Source organism: Rosa chinensis, chromosome 7 (assembly GCF_002994745.2).
Source record: "Rosa chinensis cultivar Old Blush chromosome 7, RchiOBHm-V2, whole genome shotgun sequence".
In the NCBI taxonomy this organism is placed as follows: Eukaryota; Viridiplantae; Streptophyta; class Magnoliopsida; order Rosales; family Rosaceae; genus Rosa; species Rosa chinensis.
The window spans coordinates 62,339,564-62,355,693 of NC_037094.1; the positions used below are offsets into that span (position 1 = coordinate 62,339,564).

Here is a 16,130-nt window from a genome sequence, read left to right on the forward strand (position 1 = left end):
GGCTTTTAGCCAAATGGCAAACTCTACAACGTTGAACATACCTTAATACCTCTTTCGACAACTTAGGCCAATAGAGTTTTTCACTAACCAGGGCTAGAGTTTTATCTCTTCCAAAATGGCCTCCTAAACCACCACCATGCTGTTCCTCGATAATCCAAAGCCGCAAGGAGCAATCAGGAATACATAGACGGCTTCCCTTGAACAAGTACCCCTCCTTGACATGAAAGTCATGTGTAGGATTTGATGCTAAACACTCTGCCCATATACTCCCCAAATCAAGATCTTCCTTATATAACTCCTTTAATTGCTCAAACCCAACTACTTGAACTCCCATGATGGATAGCAAGACCTCCTTGCGACTAAGTGCATCTGCTACTTTATTTTGAACCCCAGATTTATGTTTGATCACAAAGTCATACTCCTGGAGCTCTTCTACCCACTGTGCATGCCTCCGGTTTAGCTTATGTTGGCCATTAATAAACTTCAATGCTTCATGGTCAGGGTAAAGAACAAACTCTTTGTAGATTAAATATTGTCGCCATTGCCGAAGAGCCTGCATAATTGCATAAAATTCAACATCATAAGTAGAGTACCGTCGCCTTGTCTCGTTGAGTTTTTCACTGAAGAATGCTATCGGCTTTCCTTCTTGACTTAAAACTGCCCCCACTCCAATTTTTGATGCATCACAATCCACCTCAAAGACTTTCTGGAAATCGGGTAATACCAAAACAGGTGCTTCAGTGATAGCCTGTTTTATTACTTGAAAACTCTTCTCCGCTGCCTCGGTCCATTTAAATGTGTTGCTCTTCAAACAATCAGTCAGGGGAGCAATAATGGAACTGAAGTTTCTAATAAATCTGCGATAGAAGGAAGCTAGTCGGTGAAAGCTACGAACATCGTGTATGGATTGTGGTGTTGACCATTCCTCAACCTTTTTTTTGTCTACTTTAATACCATCAGCAGAAATAACATAGCCAAGAAATATTAAGCTCTCAGTAAGGAACTCACATTTCTTCAAGTTGGCATAGAGTTTTTGCTCCCTGAGCACTTCAAAAACCTTCTTCAAGTGGTCAATATGTTGAGATGCATTGGGGCTATAAACAAGAATATCATCAAAATACACCACGACAAATTTTCTGATATATGGACGAAATACCTGGTTCATCAAGCGCATGAATGTGCTTGGGGCATTTGTTAAACCTAATGGCATGACCAACCATTCAAATTAGCCATCCCAAGTTTTGAAGGGTGTTTACCACTCATCACCAGGCCACATCCTTATCTGATGATAGCCGCTCCTCAAATCAATTTTTGAAAATATTTTTGCCCCTGATAAATGATCCAACATGTCGTCCAAGCGAGGGATGGGAAATCTGTACTTCACTATAATTTTATTGATGGCCCTCCTATCGACTCACATACGCCATGTCCCATCTTTCTTCGGTGTGAGCAACGTTGGGACTGCACATGGGCTCATACTCTCACGGATCACCCCTTTTTGTAGCAATTCGGTCACTTCAACTCCTCATATTCCTGCGGACTCATACGATAGTGAGGTCTATTGGGCAGGCTAGAACCTGGGATAAGGTCAATATGGTGTTGGATATCTCTCATAGGGGGTAGCCCTGCAGGTAACTCATCCGGAACAACATCACCAAATTCATGTAGAATGGAAGTTAACTCATAAGGAATATTGCAATTATCTAGACCTGTGTCGTTCACCATTAGTAAGTATAATTCTCCACCACTTTCTTCTGATTCTTCAAGAAATTTGCTCATAGATAGGAAGCTGCTATTCTCCTTTTTGATTGCCTTGGGGTTATTCTCAGACTTTGATGGTCCCAAGATTACTTTTACATCATCATTGACGAAGCTATAAGTATTTTTATATCCATCATGCACTGCTCTTCTATTGAACTGCCAAGGACGTCCTAACAACAAGTGACATGCATCCATTGGAGCCACATCACACCACTGCACATCCTGATACTTGTTGCCAATGGAAAATGCCACTAAACATCGCTGGTTGACAACCACATCGTTCCCTTTTTTGAACCATGAGAGCTTATAAGATTCTGGCTTTTGCTCTGTCTTCAAGTTAAGTTTATCAACCATCTCTTGTGACACTATATTTTCACAACTTTCCCCATCAATAATAACGTGACATACCTTCCCATTAGCAGTGCATTTAGTATGAAAGATGTTGTGCCTAAACCAATTGGGACTGTCTTCTACTTTTGCTGTATTCATCACTCTTCGGATCACCAATGACTCACCATGGTCACTCCAGGTGATTTCTTCATCAGCTTCTTCATTGTAGTCATCATACACATGTGGTCCATTCATTTGGTCACTTGTCTCGCCAAATTCTTCTACTAAGCTGACAATTCTTCGATTAGGACATTCAGATGCAATATGTCCTAGTCCAGAGCATTTAAAATACTTGACATTCTTCCTACCTCCATCCTTAATAGCGCGGCTCTCTTGGGATAGATGTTTTGTACCTCTGCTGGCTTTCCAGGCTCTACACCTGCTGTCATCTTTGTGGCCTCAAACCTTTTTTGCTCTAAATCATCTCCACTAGGACGCTTATAGCATGGCCTTTGCTATTTCTCTATCTGAATCGCCAACTTATACACATCATTGTAGGACCAATATGGATGCAGCACCAGAACATCATGTATTTCTTTCCTTAACCCTCCGAGGTATAGTGCAATAGTCTGCTCTTCAGTTTCAGTCACAGCATATCTCTTGGTTAAGAGATCAAACTCTTCTGTAAAGTCATCAACAGATCGCAGACCTTGCTTCAAGCCATGCAACAATTTTAGAAAGTTATCTTGATATAATTGTCTGGTAAGTATTTCTCCCTCATTGCTTTCTTCATCTTTTCCCAGGACTTGATCTTTGGTTTTCCCAAGAGTTCGCGTCGACCTTTCAGCTGTTCCCACCACGCAGAGGCATTTTTTATCAGTTTGATTGCAACCATCTTCACCTTGTCTTCATCAGAAACTACTTTATAGTCATAGACACGCTCCACAGTATTGAGCCAATTGATAAACACATCTGGCTAGATCCTCCCTTTAAATTCTGGCAAGTCCACCTTCATGTCAAAAGGTTTGTTGCCATGTCCTTCTTCACCCGGCTCACCTAACGGAGCACGGCGGTGAAAGGGGTTTTCCTCCTACTCCCCGTCGAAATGCCTTCTGTTATGGCCTTGAGTTTCTATGTGAGCCATTCGATCCATAAGCTATTGAAGCACCCTTTTAATTTCCTCCATGTCGTTGTTGTCATTGTCATGACCCTCCACTCGGAATCCTCCCCAACCACGCCTGTTGTGAGCCATGGAATCCACCACCTCCAACCCAGCTCTGGTACCAACTGATGGGGATGATACTCCACAAAGCACGGGTATAAGGCAAAGGAACAACACCACACCAGAAACAAAGGAACAACAACTATAATATGTTGCCAAAGCTGCACTTTCATATTCAATATATCAATGACCCCAATGGTTTACAATTACTAGGTTAAATAGAACCAGCGTTCCACTTGAATGGAAACTAATGAAAACAAAAGATATCCAAAGATACTACTTCTATGTAAACAATCAAAGACAAAATCTGCTATGAATCAAAACAATAAAATAGAAGATATCCTGTACTACTTTCTAACGTGATCATTAAGATAAGGTGGGATTATAACACTTCTCTTAGGCTTGCACGTTGCATCAGTAGATGCTCTTGCATCAGAAAACCTCGGTGGTTCCAAGTTGAGTCTCCTTTAGATTATGATGACCGCTATTGACGTATTACATGTACCATTATTTATTACTGATTTACAAGATTGTGCGTGACTCTCCTATACCTTGAGCTGTAAATGAGAGAGAAGTCCTAACTCATCACATCTGTGATTTGCAATGTATTTGGTGTTACTTAATTCTTAACAAATGTCTTCTCTTTCTCATTGTCATAACTATCTAGTTAGCAAAATCACACAGAACACTTATTTTACTAAATTTAAGCAAAGAATAAACTTCGTTATTTTCATATTGTGTTTACAAAAAAAAGCCTCTAGCTCTCAATAACCCTAGCAACACCGTCATCAGCGTCAAGCACTTTGCGCACCACCTTGGTCATGCCCTAACTATCCCGATTACCCAAAACGATCGCGCGTGTTGTCGTCTAATACAATGTTTTTCCATCGTTGTTGGCTCCGTCCCTTGCCTTTGGTAGATGCATATATGGATCTGTCATGGATAATTTGTTTAGGCTTGTTTGTGGCAGACGAGGGCGGCCACAAAGGGGGCGGTTGAAAGGTTCAATTTCAGTGCGGTGGATCTCACATGGATTGGTCTGGGTTGATGGCAGCTGATGTGCTAGTGTTTTTGTTGCCTGAATTGTGGTGGATTTCGGATCTTGGTCGGTATCGAGTTATGTGGGATCTTGATTTGATCTCTTCACATGCATCTCTGATACTCATTGGAGGTGATCACTATCACTTTGCTCATGATGATTATTTGCTTGAAGGTTGTAAGCTATGGCAAGGCTGCTCTCATATAGGGGAGGTGTTGTGGTGGCTTAAACCTTCTTTGGTGTTGGTAAGGCTTCACAAACAAATAGATTTAATTGCTATGGAGTCCAGGATCTTCGACGTGGGGAATGGCAGCACCACTACTGAATGCCCTTGTTATGGAGGTCTTTTGTTCCCTATCCTACATCCGTGTAGTTTTCATATCCAGACATGGGACCCCAGGTCGGCCTTGGATGACTTGGGTTCTGCATTGGATTTAGACCTCAGCCCACTGTTACTCTTGAATTTGGGACCTAGGTTCATGAAATTTGTTCTTCAAAGTTCGTTTGCAATTATTCGAGTTTTTGACACCTTTGATCACTCTCGTTATCTTGGTGAGTGACTCATCTCTCTTAGGTGGTCTTCTCACCTATTATAGTTATAGTAATAGTTATGTTTACAATTTTACACTGCTCAAATGACCTTGATAGGGCATTGTCTGATGCCTTTTGACATATGGTCTGGTTCACAATCTTTTAGGCTAGATGCGGCTTTGCATTTTGTTACGTTCTATGCTTTCTCCTCACTTCTCAATTTCATTTAATATCTTCTCTTTCAAAAAAAAAAAAAAAATCTAATCATCAAACCATATAAAGCTCAACTCCTCCATTGTTATTCCACTTACAACAACACTTTGTCCAAAAAATATGGATATATGACTTTAACCCATCGTCACTAACTTGTCTGTACCTTTTGCTACCTATCAAAGCTCGGTGGTAATACGCTAAAAGTAGTGCCAATTTGACCCCTGCAAGACATTGTCATTAGAATAATATAGAGTAAATGGGGACCGTTCATGCCAAGGACTAGAGGGGAATGCAAGTTTCACACAAGAAAACAAAGAAAAGAAAAGAAAACGAAGAACTAAAGATGAAAGGTTTTAGAAAACAGAATTTTTAAAGCAAGAAAATGATTGATTTTAAGAAAGATATCAATGGGATGAAGATAGTTTGTTACAACCTAGTCTGCATGTTTGTTACAACCCAGTCTGCATAGCAAGATATTGTTCGACTTTGGGTCTCGTCCTCACAGTTATTTTTTGGGCTCCCACCAAAACACGTCTTACTATGAGGAGGTGAGTCTATACATATAAGGCACATCATCTCCTCTCTCCCGGGTGATGTGGGATCTTCCAATACACTCCATTAGGAGCCCAACATCTCGGGGAGTGGTTCTAATACTACTCTGTCACAGCCTATTCCACATAGTAAGATACTGTCCGCTTTGGGCATCGCCCTCACGATTTTGTTATTGGGCTCCCACCTAAAAGACGTCTTGCTATGTGGTGGTGACTCTACACATATAAGACACATCATCTCCTCTCTCCTAGGCAAGTGTGGGATCCTACATGGTTAGAAGCAAATTTTTCCGCCACCTAAACACAATCAAGTTCAATTAATTATTCTAAGTACCTTTACTATATCGTGAGAAGAAAACACCCAAGAACAAACCGTGAAACGTATGCATAAGTTCTTACTTAACTTAAGGAAAGTTATTTGATATTAGTGATACACACTCAAAGTCAAAAGCATTCTAAAACATATATTCATAGTCAAGAAACGCAAGCTAGTCTAAACATGCTTCAAATCATTAAATATAAGGGAAAAAAAATACAAACAGTACCCAAACTATGGGCCACTAATAACTTTCGTACCTCAACTTCAAAAACTATCATTTTGGTACCTGGACTTTTCACCCTGACCCAAGATTCATACCTGGGATCCACTTTGCCGTTAACGGTGTTAAATTTACAAGGGTAAATCTGTCACTTCACTGTTCATCTCTCTTACCATGGGCACTGTTCATATATATATATATATATATTTTTTTTTTAAATTTTAAATTTTTTTTTCTCTCTTCCTGCAAGTGAAAAGACAGATTTACCCTTACAAAGTTAACATCGTTAACGGCAAAGTGGATCCCAGGTATGAATCTTGGGTCGGGGTGAAAAGTCCAGGTACCAAAATGATAGTTTTTGAAGTTTAGGTACGAAAGTTATTAGTGGCCTATAGTTCAGGTACTGTTTGTGAGTTTTTCCCAAAATATAAATGAAAGTTTGACTGTTTATTAGGCAAGATTCTGGTATGAAAGCCATCTAGTCACAAACTCAAGTTGATTGATTTAACTTTTGTCAACAGCATTACAACTTAGTGAACAGAGAATACAAAATGATTAGGTGAGTTGTTTCTTTATCCTACCTTTAATTACATGTATATACTCTGTGTTGGCCACGTCAAAACACATACATATAAAAGTTATCTATCATGCAAAACCAATCAATCATCTGACATAAGACATAGCAAAAATAACTCAGAAATTCTAATTAAACTATCATGAGTTCGGGGCATCAAAACTACCCTCTAACTGAAGAGGGTTTAGTTACTCATAAAAGAAAATAAAGAAGAATGGGAAGAAGAAGTCGCAGCATAGGCTGCGAGAGAGAGAGAGAGAGAGAGAGAGAGAGAGAGAGAGAGAGAGAGAGAGAGAGAGAGAGAGAGAGAGAGAGAGAGAGAGAGAGAGAGAGAGAGAGAGATGATGGTGATGCATGTGGATACCTTTTATATGCATAGAGGTTGCCTCATTTTTTGTTGTTATGTAGGAAATCCAAATTCTAAAAGCATTAGGGTTAGCGTGCTTAGGCGGAATTTTCCTATTGGCTATTGAACTTGATGACTCATTTGAACCATCCAAATTGCACCATTTGTCCATATTAAGTTGGAATATGAAGCACAAACTCATCCTTGGGCTTCTCGGTATGATTTGGGCCTCGAAACATGAATTCCTGTCAAAAACGAGATTCACGTGTAACTTGACATTTTTGTACTAAATCGGTAATAACTTTTCTGAAAAAAATTATATTTATGTACTGTAAAAAGCTCTAGCTAGATATCTAAAACTTTTCATCAATGTAAGAATCATTATCTAGTTCGTCTTGAGTTGCTCTCAGTGCTCTATTGAAGTTGACTGATTTGCATAGGCAAATTTGCTGATTTTGCATTTCATGCGTATTTTCTCCTTTGCTCCAATCAGTCCAATGCAATCCTATTAAAACAAAAGAATCATAAATACTATATAATAGATGTATTTTTGGGACAAAATATAGGGAAATAAACATTATATAATATACACATTTCCTTCTCTTATCAGGTGGGTTCGTTGTCCTGGAGGAGGTCCAATAAAGGGATTAAGAAAGAGTCAATCTTTAAGAAGAAAATAAATGGAGAAATTTGATATGAAATGATATTTTTTTATGAAGTGATTCATATGCTAAATACGTATCTATTTTTGTGACAGATTAGATGAGACTAACAGAAGCATGAATAATTTTTTTTTCTCCTCGTCACCAACTCTCAATCTCGTGGATGACTATTGCCACTGACCAAAGCTCCATGGATTTGATGCCATGGAGAACATTGAAGAGTGAGGCTTGAGGAAGAGTGCGATTTAGGAAATGAAAAATTGACATTTTTCTTCAATTTTTTTTATCTCTCATGCGTCTTCTTTTGATACATAGAATAATGTTGACAAGCGAGGAAAATAATTTTTACTAAATATCATATTTAGGCAAATGAAGTCACAAATAAGAATTACTCAAATCTAATCCTTCCATCATTCCCAAAGAAAAAATCCAATCCTAACAAATCAGAGATTAAGAAACAAAATGTCGCCATTTCCAAAAAAAAAGAAAAAAAAAAAGAAACAAAATGTCGCCGCCACAATGCCACGTCTATTGATCTATGGGCAAACACGTTAACAAAAGATCTCCAAAAACTCCAAAAAAAAATCCATTTGATCTTTTTTTTTCCTCCCAAACAAAAATTGGTATTTATAAAATTGGGTGTGTATATATATATATATATATATATATATATGTATTGCTATTTTACGGTGTCTGCGGTTCGCCATAGACAGAGAGAAACACAGAGGACCACCTCAGACTCTGTAGATTATCTCTTCACCTCAATTCACTCAAACCCATTACCACAACACCAACCATGATGTGGGACGAATGGGGCGACCCAAGTTTCTCCAACACCGATGAACAACAACAACACACCGACCAAGATTCGCACTTGAACTTCGATTTCTTCTCGGAGCTCTCCAAACCCAAGGTTTGTCCCGCTAAATTAGGGTTCCTGTTCTTGTTCTTGTTTCTTCATTTTTAAATTTTTTTTTTTTCTATTTCATTACTTTGCTTGATTAGGATTACTATAAGATTCTTGAAGTGGATTATGATGCCACCGACGATTCCATTCGCTCCAATTACATCCGTCTCGCCCTGGTTTGTGATTTTTCTCAATCTGGTTTTGTAGAATTTCTCAAAGTTTTGATTTTTAGTTGTTACAATTCATAAAGTTTGATTCTTTTTTTTTGGGTTTTGTGATTGCAGAAATGGCACCCAGATAAGCAAAAAGACCAGAACTGTTCCACCTCCAGGTTTCAAGAAATAAATGAGGCGTATCAAGGTTACCCACATTCTTATGCTTTTACATTTCTAGCTTATGCAATTGAGTTTATGTGTGTTTGAAATTTTACACTGTCAGAAATATAGGGTTTGTTGCGAAGCTTGGAGATAAGAGCGTCCTATCTGGTTGAATTAGTTTGTGGGCTAGTTTAGTCATTTTGGGTGCATTTGTGCACATAAACACACTAGTCTTGATTGTGGAACTCATCAGAAAGTTTGTTATTAGATATGTGTTTTTGGGATAGGAAGAGTAGAATGGTGTGCTAGGTTAAATTTTCACAAGTACATATGTTGAACAAGGGGCCTTGTGTAGGTTAAATAATGTCCTACTTGGCTGTTTATGACAGCTACCAAGGAGTCCAACACTTATGTAGCTGTTGTTGACCTATTGTTAAGGGACTCTTGTGAAATTTTGATGAGTTATAAGCTTAGTGGTAAGTTGTGTGAACGTGGTATTATCCACTTGGGTCTGAAGATGGTTGGTAGAGAATGTGAGTCTGAGTTTGGTACTGTTGCAACAAACATTCCATACCAGTAATGTGATGAGGATTTCAGTTTAGATACGTAAAACTGTACTTGATGTTGGAGTTAATGCTGGATGAGTGTATACTGGATTTATTTAGAAAGGTGAAGAGGTGTGAAATATGTATTAGGTTCTGAAACCAACCGACTGCTAAAGTTATTGAAAAATGGGAAAGTAAAATTTGAATTGTAAATACCAAATGATTCATAGCTGGACATGCTTGCAAAAGAACTTAGCAGGCAAAGTAAATGTTTTACAAAAGTGATTTTTCCCAGATTGTTTTTCTGTTTGTGTGAGTCCTTTATAAGTGATATGGTTTTCCTCTCTTATGATATGGTAAGTTCATTTATAAATTTGCCAATTTGATGATTGTCATTTGAAGAAAGAACTAGATATTGTTTTTGGTCCAAAACACTCGAATGCAGATTTATTTTTTGCTTTTTCACAATTTATATGTATATGAGTTTCTTGTTAACAATGTGTTTTTTAGACTTCTAGTGGCATACCTATCGAAGGTATGTGGAGCTAGATCATACTACTTTAATGTAGGCTTTATGGGTTTTCTAATGCCTTCTCTTTTGTATTAATTTGTTTTTTTTTTTTTTCTCCTTTGTTTTATCTTTTTCTTCTCTGGCTTTGGATAAAGCGTTTAGGACTGGAGAACAATTTTTTATATCATTGCAGTAGGAACTTGGATCTTTGTTGGTTTCCTAAAAGATAATATGTTGGGAGGAATGGAGGATATAGGCTGCATTCTGTACCTTGAATGTGAGCATATGTATATTAGAGCTGGTTCATCAAAATAAGCATAATTGAGGCAGTAGTTATTGAGATTAGTTCTCTGTGTGAATGCAGCCTTGCTAGTATTACATGCAATAAGCTGAATATTCTATAGATCTGTCTCACTTAGATGTCTTCTCAAAAGAAAAATGTGTCACGTAGTTTGATGGCCTAAGCTCACTTTCAAGTTTCAACATATATCTGTTTTGATGCATTCTGATAGAAACCCAAGAACATTAACCTTGTTCGCATATGCTTTCATATTAACATTGGTTCACCTGATGTGGTTAGCGTTCAAACTAATGTGAAGTTTGAGTGCTTAGAAAAGCCAGGAGGTGGCTGTATGATTGACATTTGGCAAATTTTTGTTAGGCAGGAACATTATTAAGATCTCAGATATATGCTATTTATGCTATCCACTCTATAATATGTATTGCATGAAATATTGTCTTTGCTGATCGAAGGATGTTGGACTTGTTAAAACATCAGTATGCAATAGTCATATGAGATTTGATTACTTGTGACAATCAATGTCATCTTACTAGTTTGAACTTTGAGGTTAATAATGATATGGCTGAAGTGCTATATGGTACAAATAGCTGACTTTATAGTCTGAAGGAGAGGTTTAAAGTTACGTTTGGGGTTGATATATGATTATGCGCAAGTTTAAGTACTTGTTATGCTACCACAGAGAATATGTAATGGCAGAAGAAAACTACTGAGGCTTGATGAGGTGACATTAAACTTACTTGAGCTGAGTGAAGCCTTCAGTATATTCAGCTTCCATATTTTCTTAATGCACCAATGAACTATGTTATTTCTCCTTTATGACTCCCAAATTGAACTCACTGGCCAGTACTCACTTAGCTTCCATGTATTTAGTCAGTGTCTTGGTGGTTCCACAAGTCAGTCATTGCCTTCGCAGAAAACTTATGCTGCATCACCAATTTTTAGATCCAAAGATGATAGAATAGTTATTTTAGTTGTTTTTCAACGTGTCTGTTAAGTAATTGTAATTGTTGTGAAACAATGAACAATGAGATGTGGAAGAGTGACCCAACCAAGAGAAGATGGGCAAATGATTAAAATCTAATGTGGGCAAATGATTTGAATCTAACCAATATATTTTGATTTTATCATACAGTTTTGAGTGACCCAGCCAAGAGAAGAGAATATGACAAGCAAGGGATGCTTTACGTCTATGATTATAACATAACTGTAAGATATTCTTCTCTTTTTCTGCCATCAGATACTTTTCAGATTCTGCTTCTACCTTTTCCTGCTTTCGTTTTCTTTCCTATTTAAATTTTGGTTTGTGTTCTGCAGGAGTATCTTAATCGCTACAAAGGTCTTATATTGACATGCAATGGCCTTGGGATAAGGCATTCAATTTGGTAATCAACAATATGCACAAACATCCTTTTTAGTGATGCGGCATAGTTGAGGACCAGGACCCATTTGGGCATGGCACATATTTGCTGAGACTGCAAGTGGTGTAGTTCAGTAGAAGGACTGGTGCTTTAGATGTATTCTGGGGTTACTATCATCATATCCTCCTGTATAAAATAGAGAACAGGGATATCACCACCACTTTTCGATGGCTCATGCCTCCCCCCATGTTACCTTTCTTGTAGAGTAGTGTTTGTATAATCTTCTAAATGCTTATCCATTAAGTATGAAATATTCAATGGCCATGCCTGGCATGAGGCACCTGCTTGGATCTACCATGTGCTATGTTATACATGATTGATGGCTATCTTTTTTTGTTTTTGGGTTGCTGGCTCTCATGGTATTGATTTTTGATATTTGTGGTGGGTTTTAGTTCTGTTAGACTACCTTTCGATGATGGTCAAAAACTTGTTGCTTTCTAGTATAAAAGAACATTACAAATTACATGGTTAATGATAAAGAGAGTGCATTTTCCATATCTACACTTCCTTCCTTGCCAACAACATCAAGCTTAACCTCCAAAACTGGCTTAAAATGACCTTTCATGAATACCAGTGTTTCTTTCGCTTCATTCTCTACTTCTCTAGCATTGCTAATATCCCTCCAATTCCACTTCTGTGCCAGGGACCCAATTTCTGTGCCTTCATATCATAATGTATGATCCTTTCCCCTCTCACTAGAATGGAGTAAATCAAGGTCGCAAAGCCGATCAGATCGCATTTTCATCCCATAATTTTTCTCTTCAAGTATCAGTATCTTCAATTCTTCATCTGTGAGTTTTGCACGCCAACCATTTGAAGTTTCTGTTGCATCTTAAATCCATATTGGGGTTAATCGAACTCTTCATTCACTAATTCATCGAGCAGTTCAAATGCAGGCAGCAGCTTTCTTTCTCTGCAAATTGATTCAACAAAAAGAGTCCAGGAATCAGGCAGTGGCTTGAATCCCATCTCCACCAATCCAAATAAAGCCATAATTGCATCATCTGCCATTCCAGCCTCACAAAGGCTAACTAGCAACTGGTTTGAAGTTGCATAATGTGGTACAAACCCCCTACCCATCATCAATCTCAACAACTCTTTAGCTTTGTTTAGTTCGCCCTTCTGACACAATGAATTCAACACAATCCTGTAGCTTCCCTTATTCAGATAGATACCCTCATAAGGAAGTTTGTCCAGCATCTCAAGCGCATCCTCAATTCTACCTTCTCTACATAGTCCTCCAAGTATCACATTGAAAGTCACAGTATCAGCTTTGCACCGTCTTTCTTTCATCTCTTTGAGCAACTCTATTGCTTCATCAACTCTCCCAGTCCTAAAGTAGCAATCAATTAAAGTAGTGTAGACAACCGTATCTGGTTTGATACCAAAGCTCTTCATTTCATCCAAAAGCTCCTTGGCCTCTTCCAACCTTTCCTCCTTACAGAATCCATTCATCAGAGCTGAGTAATTGAATACATTTGGGTTGCATCCCTTGCTCTTCATAAAATCCAATATCTTCCTTGCCCTATCAACTTTCCCACCACGGCAAAAACCGTTAATCAAAATGTTGTACGTTAGCACATCAGGCAATATCTGATCCTTTGAGATCATTTCCTCAAACAGGTCCATTGCTTCTGTCAGTCTTCCACTTTGACATAAACCATCAATTAGAGTCGAGTAAGTAATCAAATTAGGATAGGAAAGCTTAGACTTTTTCATTTCCTTTACAACCTCAAAGGCAGATTCAAGATCCCCATTTTTGCAATGGTGCTTAACCAAGATGTTGACAATGCATGTATTCAGCTTCAAGTTAAGACTCTTCTTCAAATGCATGAGAAACTGTTGGGCCAAATCAACCTGATTCGCTTCAATCAGTAGATTTAGACAAGTACTAATGCATTTGAGAGACGGCTTTTCCCGAACTATTGGCTGGATAGCATAGAACATTTCAAGCACTCTTTCATGCATAGATGAATTTGAAAAGTGCTTCATGAGATTAAGGAATATACCCTCATGATATTTGCAGGCATCGTACTTCATTTGATAGAGAACTGCATCAACAGCCTTGAACTTCTTGGACTGACCAAGCTTATTGAGGATAGTTGCATAGGTGGCATTATTGTGGTTGAAACCCTTTTGCTCCGAAACCATGTTAAATATTTCCAAGGCATGTTGTGGATCTCTCTCACGTTTAATTAAGTTGATGGCAGCATCATGGGAAATATATTTGGATTTCCTCCTACCTTCTGTCCTTGTGGTTGTGGTCTCGGGAGGGGGATCTGGTTTGTGAGCATTGAATTTTGATAACCGCAGAGGAGAGATCCATGAAACAGATGATGAGATTGTCGAAGGAGAGGAAGCGAACCAACGGCACCAACTAAAATGAACTCTCCTTAGATTCATGAAAACTGCAGCTGTTTTAAGGGCCCTGCAACCTGAAGAGCATGAGGATCTTAAATAGATGGTCATTTGAGATTTTTAGAGTCCTAGTGTACAACAGGTGCTTAAAAATTCAGGGCAGGAATTGATCTGATTAACAATGACAGATGACAAAGACCACAAAAGATAATAAATATTGACAAAAGCGATATAAGCACAGAATTCATCCGAAAGAGAGTGTAAAGTTGAGTAATTTAATTCTCAAAAAGATAAAGGAAGAAAAGAAATAGGAAATACACTGTGCAACGCATACACGAGAAATTTGCATTCTAATCGAAAAGATGATTAATGGGTAAAGACTTCATCTTGGCCAATCTAATCTAGGATTCCTAGATAGAAACCCAAGTTGATGCAGTCATTTCTCAGCCCTAATTGCAAACCTAAATGAACCTTTTTAGTCTCATTCTCACTCTCAATACTAAGTTGTTCCATCTGAATCATCCACCAAATTGATAACAATAGGTAATTTTCTGTCATTCATATGAAAATTGAATGCCAAAGCAACAAGATGCAATGACTAGTTATTGTTATCTTTAAACTGACAAGGTTTAAGATTTCATTCATAAAATTTCAGTATTGAATCAATCACAGAAGACAATAATTCTAGAACAGAAGATTGAGCAAAACAGAACAAAAAGAAGAAGAGAATTTGCATTAAGCCCCAGAAGTAAGAAATACTGAATACAGGACAAAACATCACATATGAGCAGATGTCATGGCATAAGTGAATCACAAGGCCAAATCAAACAACACATTGGTTATGCAAAAACCAGTCATCAAATAACACAATTGAAAACAACAATCAAGGGTAGCAACTACTTAGTCTAACACCCTGATTTTACATATAAAGACATGTTCCTAAAACATACCCAGAAGGAGTTCAGTGGCTGAAGTGGGTCGTCGATGGTCGGAGTGGTCTGCAGTGGCTCCAGAAGTGTTTGAGGTGAAGGAGAGTCCGACAATGGCAATTCAGTATTTTCATCACCACCCTTGGGCCTTAGAAGTTTTGTCTATTGACCGTGCCCAAATTTCGGCTTTGTGCCCACATACCAACGGTCTGTTCTCTCGTCATTTTGGGTTTTGTTATTATTGTCTGGTTTAAATAAGTCCATACTCAATCAAGTTAGGGTTTGTTTGCGAAGGTATGGTCCTCAGATAATTTTTTGGAGACTAATAGTATTATCCTTGGTATTTTCCTCTTGTCAATTAACAGTCTTTGTACTTGGTTTGGTACTTATGTGACACAATTTGAAAGATGACACAATCTTTCTTGTCATTGCTTATGAGAATTTGGCAATACTTTCCTGAGGATTTTTTTAAGTAGCTTGTGGGAAGATGTGACTGAGATCGCAATTCATGGTATTTGTAATTAGATATTTTAAAATGGTTTTTGTCAATTTACCCTATTTCTAGAGATTTTTTTTTCCACTTATCCCATTAAGTTTTTTTTAATTCCATCTTACTCAAAACACTCCTCAGAATCCTGTCACCGGTCACCAGATTCTAGCCAACTTTCGCTAGAATTCGGTCACCTCCGCCGCTGATCGGATTTTTCTCAAAACCTCTATTGCCCCCCAATAGTCTATTTCCCCTTAGTAGAAGTCTATTGCCCTAATAGACAATTATTGTCCCCTAATAAAACTTTCAGTCTACGAAATGAGAACTAATCTCCCTAAATTTAGACAAATAAAACTCTGATTAAAGAAAAAAAACCAGAAGATTATATCAATTCAAAACGTTATTGCCCCCCAATAGAACTTTTAGTCTCTGAAATGGGAACTATTCTCCTTAAATTTGGACAAATAAAACTCTAATTAAAGAAAAAAAAAAAGAGAAGATTACATCAATTCAAAACGTTTATTGCCCCAATAGACGTGCCCCCCCTGGAGATATGGATATTAATACTTGATTTCTATGCTGTACA

At 38.0% G+C, this 16,130-nt stretch overlaps 2 protein-coding genes across 4 annotated transcripts; one reads left to right on the forward strand and one right to left on the reverse strand.

Moving 5' to 3' along the window:
• The first annotated feature begins 8,446 nt into the window (after positions 1-8,446).
• Positions 8,447-12,064, forward strand: LOC112177568 (chaperone protein DnaJ). Its single transcript, XM_024315851.2, has 5 exons — positions 8,447-8,681; positions 8,774-8,851; positions 8,960-9,035; positions 11,482-11,555; positions 11,664-12,064. The coding sequence occupies exons 1-5, from the start codon at positions 8,565-8,567 to the stop codon at positions 11,733-11,735; spliced, it is 417 nt and encodes a 138-aa protein (XP_024171619.1). The 5' UTR covers positions 8,447-8,564; the 3' UTR covers positions 11,736-12,064.
• Positions 12,065-12,182: 118 nt separating this feature from the next.
• LOC112177567 (pentatricopeptide repeat-containing protein At5g18475) lies at positions 12,183-15,280 on the reverse strand. Of its 3 annotated transcripts, none has more exons than XM_024315850.2 (2): positions 15,076-15,280; positions 12,183-14,195 (listed from the first exon to the last, which is right to left on the reverse strand). In XM_024315850.2, exon 2 carries the CDS (start codon positions 14,168-14,170, stop codon positions 12,617-12,619), a length of 1,554 nt encoding a protein of 517 aa, XP_024171618.1. In that variant the 5' UTR covers positions 14,171-14,195; positions 15,076-15,280; the 3' UTR covers positions 12,183-12,616. The 3 variants fall into 3 exon arrangements, with proteins under 3 accessions (XP_024171618.1, XP_024171617.1, XP_040367095.1); XM_024315849.2 differs by having other exon boundaries at positions 12,183-14,202; positions 15,076-15,279; XM_040511161.1 differs by lacking the exon at positions 15,076-15,280 and having other exon boundaries at positions 12,183-13,696; positions 13,777-13,904.
• Between the last annotated feature and the right edge of the window lie 850 nt (positions 15,281-16,130).